The 9585-nt window shown below is 40.3% G+C and overlaps 1 protein-coding gene across 1 annotated transcript; it reads left to right on the top strand.

Annotated features, from left to right (window-relative positions):
* The first annotated feature begins 1640 nt into the window (after nucleotides 1-1640).
* Nucleotides 1641-2327, top strand: LOC149818070 (transcription repressor OFP13-like). The gene has a single exon (XM_089986139.1). It carries the CDS (start codon nucleotides 1641-1643, stop codon nucleotides 2325-2327), a length of 687 nt encoding a protein of 228 aa, XP_089842265.1.
* The last annotated feature ends 7258 nt before the right edge of the window (nucleotides 2328-9585 follow it).

Genomic DNA, 9585 nt, shown 5'->3' with positions numbered 1-9585 from the left:
TGTACAATGTGCCGGTAACTGTTCTCAAATTGAATGAATCATGTTGAAACAATCTCTACAATCAAAACTGCGAAAGGGGGCGTTTGTTTACCCTCTCACCTAAAGGAAGCATCTTTCTTTTGAAAGCGCCAGTTTAGAGGGAAGGTTGCTTCTCCATGAGGTATGAAACCATTTTTAATAGGAAAGCTGCTTTTTTGCATTTATTAAATGGGTCGATGTCTGTTTCACCTTTTCTATGAAAAACGTTCTATTTTCTGTGGAAGAGAGCTTATTTATTAAGAAAGAGCACAAAAGCAAACACTAAAAGTTCAAGAAATAATGAGATTTCTACTCAATTGATACTAAATTTATATTTGTAGCAAGCACATCGTCTATTTGTCTCCAAAGGCTTGTATATATATATTTTTACTTCACTCATCCTGCAAGCGCCAATTGACTTGTCATGGCCTCACTTGTCATGAACCAATAAGTTGTTAGAGTTCAAGGCGTGCCAGGACGTCCAAAAGAAAAAGGAGAGTCCCAGGCCAGTAGGGACTCCAGAAAATGTTGAAGAAATAGAGAAGAGTCCAAAGATAGACTCCAGAAAACCTTTCACAGAAGGAAAGTCTCAATGTGAAGAGGAGTCCAATCCCAAAAAAACTCAAGCTGAATCAGAAGCTCATGAGGAGTTTGTCCTCTCATGTAACTTGAGAATATGTATATATACTGTTTCGAACAGACCAAGTTGACCACGCAATGAGTTAAATCAACCCCACTCATGAAATAGTCAATTTGATAAAATTATGCATCTTTATTTGTGGGAACATATTAGCCACACTTTAGAGTACGGTATCTAGTTGAATTTCATAACTGCATTTTCTTCATCTTCAAAAAAAAAAAAAAAACCTCATAAGTGCCAATACCCTACAAATGCATTTAACATGGTTCATTTATTAGTAAATGCACTTTCTTTTCATCTACAGAGAAAGCTGGGGTTAGGCTGACCCCTACCAGTTATACAACCATACCATTTGGGGTTGGAACTTGAAAAGACCCAACACAAGGTGACGTGCACTAACTGCTCCTTTCACACAAGGGGAGCCCCCATTGGTAAGAAATGCACTTTCCATTGGATGGTTTCTTAAAAGTATGATTTTCTTAGTAGTGAAATTTTGATGCATTGAAACCGTTGAACTTTATAGCCCTTAGAAAATCAGCTTCTACAACATAATCCGGCTTTGATCCAAATAAAATGAAAAACATGTGTACGGTACAATTGAGGATAGCCGACATTTTCCCTTTATTTTCTTGTTTCTTCACTCTTTTGTCTTTTATAACTTTCACAAAGATGACCACCGAGGTGGTACGGTATCCCAGGTTCGAATCCCTCTCCACATGGGGGCATAAGAGATATCTGGTTAGGGTCTGCCTAACCCCAGCTTGCCTATTAAAAAAAAACATTTACAAAAGTTAACCAGAATTTCTCTCTCCCTCTCTCTCTCTATATATAAGCATTCTTAATCCCTTGTGCAATATTCTGTTCACCCAGTCCCACACCCACTAATATATTGATATTTAATTTCTTATCGTCTCTCTCTCTCTCTCTCTCTGTGTGACAAGATTTCGGGGCACCCCACAGATTTGTGAGAAAAAAACCACCAATGGGCAAGCCAAAGCTGATGGCCTCCCTTAGAGCTCTCCACCAAACCCTCTGCAACTTCAGGCCCACTCCCCCCGGCACCTGCCTCTGCGTCCAACAGTCCCAGACCGACTCCTTCCGCTTTGCAGAGGACGTCTACAAGAGCTTCAACTCCATCTACCTCCAAAACTCTACAAACGCAGACGAAGAAGAAGAAGAAGACTTGGAGGAGCGAGACAGCCTCCTCCTCCTCCCCCTCCGCGCTCGCGACTCCACCTCCTTCGACTCCTCCGCCGATCCGTGCTCCTCCTCCGCCGATTCGTCCTCCGACTCGGTCCTGGACGGCCTGCTCATCGGCCTGAGCTCCAAGCGCTTCTTCTTCTCCCCCTGCACCACCAAATCCATCCTGGAAGAAGCTAAGAGAGAGAAAGAAGCTGTTGGTGGTGGTGGTGGTTGTGGTGGTGTTTTAGAGGCCAAAACAGTGGAAGAGTTTGAGTTCTGTAAGGAAAGCGTTACGTTGTCGATGAATTCAGACGACCCATATTGGGATTTCAGAGTTTCCATGGAGGAGATGGTTGAAGCTCATGGGCTGAGAGATTGGTCTTGTCTGCAGGCGCTGCTGCAGTGCTACCTTAAGCTCAATGAGAAGCAGACTCACCGGATCATCGTCTGTGCCTTCATTGATCTCATCATGAACATCCTTGAGTGAGAGACCACCTGTTTTTCTTTTCTTCCTCTTCTTGTTTCCGTATTTTCTGCACTTTTTAACGGCTAATTAATGTAGGAATTTTGTGGAATAACAATTTATTGTACAGTTTCTGAGGAATATTATTTTTTTTTGCTGTTTGTGGTGAGATAGAGGGTTAAAATTAAATGACGGTGGTTGGTTCAGTAATTAAGATATCTTCAGGGGTTCCTTTTGTTCACTGCATTCCTCATGTCAACTTCTTCATCTTCATCTCATTATGATCTTCATTCATTCAAAAGAAAAGAAAATCTTCTCATCATTTCCGTCTCTCTTATGTCTTTTTCGTTTGCATGTAAACTTTTGTTTTTTTTTCACTCTGATAAAGGTACAATCAACTTGGCTTTCCGATTGCTTATTTTTTTTCTAAGGATAAAAATATAATGTGGGATGCCCTTTTATCTGTATGTATTATGAGAATGTCATCCTTGACCCTAGATGACAAATCAAGGGTTGAGAATCAAAATGTCATTATCAAGGATGTGAAGATGTATTGCTCATTTTTGGAATGAAAAATATCTGATTTTATTCGTACTAAATAGTTGTTAATAAGAATGAAATTAGCTAATTAATGGTCTGGAACATTTTTCGTGGTGAGTGGTAACTCAAGATTTTAAAATTTGGTAAATCAGAAAAACCAAGAGCTTGAATTCTCTCTGCCCAAGAATGCCCAAGCCCTTAGATTCATTTATTCACTCATTTATAGTCATAAGAGATGCAAACTTCTCTTTAAAATTTAATAAAGGTGGATGAGACTGCAACAACAAGTTTATGAAAGGGTCATAACTATTAATTTGGTTGGAATGAGTGTTTTTCACCCCTCATGATTCATGTAAGTCTTGTGTTTTTTGGGGTAGGTAGGGCCTAGGGAGCGTAGGTTTAGGTTTTCTAAATATTAGGGAATAACCATTCTCAACCTCTTTTACTTTTTCCTGCATTCTCTTTTCGGTTGAAGTAATCTTTGGTGGCTTTTGTGCCGTATCCATCCATTACTGAGTCTAAATTTAAGAAAGGTGCAGCTTTTCACTGCACAGTATCATGTAAGATTCATTTTGTGTGTGCGCTCGCGCGCGCGAGTTCGTGCATACACGTGTGTATCCATAAAGGTACCTTCAGTTGTTTCATCAAGGCCTCATCGTCTAAATGATCCTTCCTTCAGTGGGACCCACGGAATTTTCTTTGCGCAATCTCATTAACAGATCAGGATGAATGGCATCACTAGTAGGGGGTGTCAACGGGTCGGGTTTACCCAGACCCAACCCGAACCAAACTCTTTAGGGTCCAAGTATGGTGATAAATATTAAGACCCCGATTAAGACCCAGGTCTGAACTCGAAAGTCCGATTAATACATGGACCAGAGTATAGTTTGTGAAATTTTATACCAGACCCAAGTTTTGATTAAGACACACAAATTTTTAATGTAAAAATGATAAAAAAAATATGGTTTTACTGGTTATGGTTCGGGTCTGGTTCATATTGTTCTTATCGGGTCCGGTATGGTTTTTCTTATAATGGACCCGATTAGACCCAGGTCCAGACCTGATGCCATACCCGAAATCTGGGTCCAAGTGTGGGTCTGAATCAAACCCGACCCGTTGACACCCCTAATCACAAGGCCCTGAAAAAGGTCATAGACAATGTTGTCAGTACATGTGAGTATCAGCCTCGTATAGGCAGAAAATCGATTCACTTCACCCCCTGAATCAGCTATTTTTTAATAAATACAAAAAAAAAATATTTAAATTTATTTTTTATTGTTTTTTTAATATTTTAAATATTATTTTAATGACTTTAACATGTGTCAATTGATATGTAATATTTGTTAATTCTTTTTTGGCCGAGTTCGATTCACCTGAATCATTGGTCAAACCATAGAGGGCACGATACCAATACTCAAGTGAATCGTTCTGAATAGGCCATAACAACATTTGCATGATGAGAATCAGCCCCTTGGACAGATTCTCACCAGAATGTAGACTGATCCTAGCCGTCCAGATATCCAGATCTAGGAAGGACATAGAATCCTACAACATCATATGTTGAGGGATATGATCCTTTTTCGGCATCCCGGCCAAATCCTAGATATCCTATTTGCATTGTAATCACTTTCCACCAATCTTGGTGGATAATTGACAATCACTCCCATTTAGTTTATTTTGAAAACAAATGTGAGTCTAAGCATTTGGGAAAGAAAGTGGAACACTCTCCCCCCCCCCCATGTATTCACACCAAATCCTGACTTTAACATGTGTCAATTCATAGCTATACCACCTCTTGGAGGTGGTAACAGTCCAATCTAAGATTGGGCAGCTGCTACTTTTTTTTTTTCCGACAGAGAAAGCTGGGGTTAGGCAGACCGCTACCAGTTATACAACCACACCAGTTGGGTCCGAACTTACAACTATTCAACACAAGGTAACGTGCACCAACTGCTACTGCACTTTCCAAACAGAGCTTAAAGCAAGTAAAGGAGATGGAATGATTCTATCACATAAACAGAAAAGTTGTCTGCACACATATACATTCCCTCTGACCCTACCCCCGCCCCTAACACACATGCGTTAGTGCACACACACACACTCACGGATCCCATCATGGTGACATAAGATGGGTTCCATCTTACATTCAATCCTAGCCATTCAATCAATAGCTAGGATTGGCCCACACTTTCACCTGAACTGATCCTAACTGGACAGATGCTTCAGTTGGACGGCTAAGATCATCATAAGATGAAATCCATCCTATGTCAAAGGATAGAAACCTTTTCTCTCTCTGTATGGGAAGAGGGAAAATGATGAAATCTTTTCTCCTTATAGAGTTGATCGTGGGAAAATGGTGGCCCAACTGTGGCATTCTTTCTTTAGTACGTCGATGTCCCCGTAATTGCGATAATGCCACGACATCTAGGGACTCGAGCGCTGGCCTCCCTTGTTTTGCATGCTGCAAGTGACAAAATACAATTCAAAAAAAACCGTTTTTGCCTTTGCTTTATGCAAACGATACGGTAACAAAACTTGATCCCCAGATGGTGTAGAGGACACATTTCCTGCTGTTTCTGAAATTGATACCAGCTTAAGAGTTAAGACCATGACTCCTGGTGGCATTCCCGTAATTTCTGTGGAACAAAGTGACCAAAAATATGGACTTAGATACGGTGGTGGGCATCATAGTTTTTTGTAAAATTTTCTCATTGAATGGGTATACGGATTCTTCTTGCAGTCTTAGTGCTCACAGGAGATTATGAGTTGACGAAAATGCCCTTCTATCTAGGCTGCGTAGTTGTCATGACGTATCTTTTGTGCTACTTTCCTACGGAAAATTTTCCCTTTAATAGGACTCCACACCGTAGTCGGTGACGGAAAAGTGTTGTTTCCAACTATAGACTTTTAACTTGTGGGGGGAAGTGTTGTGGGTACACCTGAAAACTGGCCGTTTCCATTCACAGTTTGTTTTTTCTTTTTTTGGAAGAATACTTTCACAGTTGATGCAGCCTCCTTATGCCCCCCTCCTTTTTAATGGATATTATTTCCATTTTAGTTCACATGGAAACTGTTGTTGGTCATCAACTTAATCAAAATTAGCATATGATCTGAGCCAGCCCGGCCGGGTCGCCCAGTGTGGTTAAGCCGGTGGTTGCTAAGGAGACTTTATTAATTGGAAGAAGAGTCTACTACTCTTTGATAAGATCCTTCCATTTAGAGGTTTGAATGAGATAACTCAGGGGTCTGTTTGTTTGTTTTTTTCCACCAAGGATGGGGAAACCATCTTCGGAATCTGAGACCTAGTTGCGCTGGATAAGCCTGTCATACTTGCGGTCACTGTACTGTCCCAACAGTGTAAACCCGTAGCACACCCCTTGCCCTCATGGAGTAGCCAAGCTTTGGCTGAGCAAGGGCTTATCATTTGGCCTCATTAATGCAAGGGCCGATGCTCATGGGAATGGAGCCTTGACCACCCGTCTAGCGGCCAAGAGCTCCTCCACTACACCAAACCCCTTGGCAGGGGCGTAGCTAGGGGGGGGGGGCAGGACTGGGCTGTAGCCCAGTCCTGCCTCCCCAAACAGTTAATTTTTTTTAAAGCCCAGTCCTAGCCCTGCCCTGATTCCATATGAAATAGATTTTTATCCATTTTTTAGCCCAGCCCTGACTGTAGCAAATAGTTTGATTTGTCCATATGAAATAGATTTTTATTAATAATTGTAGCCATTTTTATTTTATCTCAAAAAAAAAAAAATTTCGGGGGCGCTGCCCCCGAACCCGCGGCTATCGCACAAATACATTTTTTTCTGCTACACCCCTGTTTGCCCCCCCCCTCACATGAATCCTAGCTACGCCCCTGCCCCTTGGGGCTGGGATCCGGGATTTCAATCGATCTTACAGTTTTATCATGCTGCTGAAAAAGAAAAAGGAAAAGAAATCCTTTCATTTAGCAACACGACAAGGACAACAAATAATGGAAGTAACCGCGTGTAGTTCTCAAATTTTGCTGCAAATTCGTCCATATTTGTTCAAAAATGCAAATTGGGTACAAGCCCAACTCAGTCAAGAACTGGTTCGGTTTAGTTGAGTGATCTAATGCCTATTAAGGGTCTCCAAGTCCCAAAACACATACAACTAACCTATAAAAATATAGTGATAGACCTCAAATTGGTCGAGTTGGCTAAGTCCATCTAAGCCATTGGTCTGTCAGGGTCCAACAACTAGTAGAAACTTGTGGTGTCCATCTCCACCCCACCCTAAATAGCTAAACGTTAATCTTTACGTTTGAAAAAGGAGACAAGGTTAGGCACTCAATGCATAATTCTTCTATAAGTGAATTATATATTCCATATTTCCCTTGGGTAGGGAAAAGAACAGGGGCAAATTAATAAATCACAAAAAAACCTTATTAGCCACTATTGTCATTTTGCACAGAGATTCTGAGATTCCTTAACCAAGGTGGGACCAATTTCGACACACCCTGGCCTCGGGCTTGTGGCTGGTCTCATTAGGAGAATCTGAACGTCTGGACCCTGCCCGACACCCCACCTTTCCCAAATCCCCTCCCCTTGTCTTTGTGTAAATCCAAACCCTAACTCAAGCACATGCAACCACAGACTGGTCATGTTATCATACAAAAGCATACAAACATCTACTTTTCTTAGCACTTTTTATTAAACTTGTCTCTATACCTAAACATATGGCCATGTAGCATAATGTAATATACATAATACTTATATAGTATGTTATGTAGACATAGGGGGTGAATCCCCAACTTGGTTATTTTTGAAAAGGAACAATGCTTATGCAGAGATAAGAAGGTATGATGCTGCTGCAGTATGGTGGTTGGTGCATGTGATTCTTGTTTGGCCTCTGCTGCATGTGATCCCGTGTAGTTTGTGCTAGCTGTCTTGTCATCTGCATATGTATATGCAAGTGTAGAGGTACTTGGTAAAGGGTCTTGTTTCCTTTCTCTCTGTTCGGTCCTTTTCTTATTTGAGGTACACTGAGAATGATCAGGTTAGAAATAGGTTATTGAAAATATAGTAAGAGGAACATGTCTGTTTAGGCTTTAGGGCATCTCTTGTTCACCCACCAGGTACTCAATACTTGCAGAGATGCTGAGCACCAGCCGAACCAAAACTTCCAATCTGCACAACAGGCTGTCTTACATCCTGAGTGGTGGAAAGATCTTCCATATACTACTAATATTACTACCTTTTTGGATAATTAGGAAAATACCACCTCTCTCACCGAGTTCATAGGCATAAAACGCAGACCCCCCTTGCCCATGGATTTATACTTAACAGCTTCAGCCTCGTAGTAAAGACACAAATGTGGGTTTCGAGTTTGTGATGTCCTCTCAACTTGGTGACATTCAAGAGTTGCCCCTAACAGAGACTGAAGCCCTTGTGGACACTAATACTATTACTACCAGTATTGTTGTCATTAACAAAGCTGGGGTTTTGGCTAGACGCCTTAACCAAGTCGGCCGTAAACTACCAGGATCCAGAGTTGTTGAATCCAACTTTATCAGATAAATTTTCATAACCTTTGTAAACTATACTCAGTTTTGGAGTTTATCAAATTCAGGTCCTACCATTTAAGAATTATGGGATCTCATAGGGTTTTAACTTTTAACAAATCTGAAAGAAATAGTCCAATCACATTGCAAAATGATAAGACTTCAAAAATGTCAAGTTAAAATCACATTTTACATATGTTTTTCACAATTAACACTAGAAGTAAACAAGAAACTTTTTGCTGATTTTTATGTTTCAAAATTGTATTTTTAAGTTTGTGTTTTTCTTAGACATGATGTGTCTTAACCGTGTTTAATTTGACTTGAATCCATATTTGGAACCTATTAATCCATTCTTTCAACAATGAAGATTGAAATTTTGTTTTTTTCCTACATATTCATATTCTTAGTTCTTGTAAGGTTCGTGTTGAGCTACTGAAGGTGATAGCGAGGAAAGCAGGCAGTCTTGATGGTGCAAGCTGGAGTCAGTTTACATGAGTCAAGGCAGAGCAGGGTTACGTTCTGAAAACAAAGTTGTAATGAGCCCTCCTGCACTAAAAGAATCATTCTCAATGCAACAAATATCGCTTTAAATATAGCATGTTTATACTTGCCAAGCTGTATGAGCATTTCCATCTTTCTTGGACACCTCCCTATGAACACACACACACAGATATATATATATATATATATATATATATATATATATATATATATATATATATATATATATATATATATATATAGAGAGAGAGAGAGAGAGAGAGAGAGAGAGAGATTTGCAACTCCACAAGCACAGATATGCAAGGTGCATATCGCCAAAATGTGGACCACGCAAGGTGACAATTGAGAGCCCCGCTCATGATTCCCATCATATTATTTAAATTTGTGGTCACCAACCTATGAATTGGTTGTGACAATATGAATTCAGAGCAAAAACGTGGTCCCTAATATTTCCATTGTAAAGGCTGATTTTGCTTGTCATCATCTTTAGGATGCCTCCACGGCACTCTTTGAAAATAAAAGCAGCCTTGAGTGGGTGCCTCAGGTGCTTTGGCATCTCAACTGCTTCCTTCCTCTCTATATATGTTACTGCTCACAATAGACAACAAATTATATAGGCAATTCAAATGAACATTGTTGGGAAAAAACACCTCTTCCTTTAAAGAAGACAGTTTGGTATATTTTAGTGTACTACCGAGCACAGCAAATGACTAGCCA

The sequence above is a fragment of the Nuphar pumila genome, chromosome 13 (genome assembly GCF_984573655.1).
Source record: "Nuphar pumila chromosome 13, dmNupPumi1.hap1.1, whole genome shotgun sequence".
Taxonomy (NCBI): domain Eukaryota; kingdom Viridiplantae; phylum Streptophyta; class Magnoliopsida; order Nymphaeales; family Nymphaeaceae; genus Nuphar; species Nuphar pumila.
This window is presented reverse-complemented; position numbering and strand designations above follow the sequence as displayed.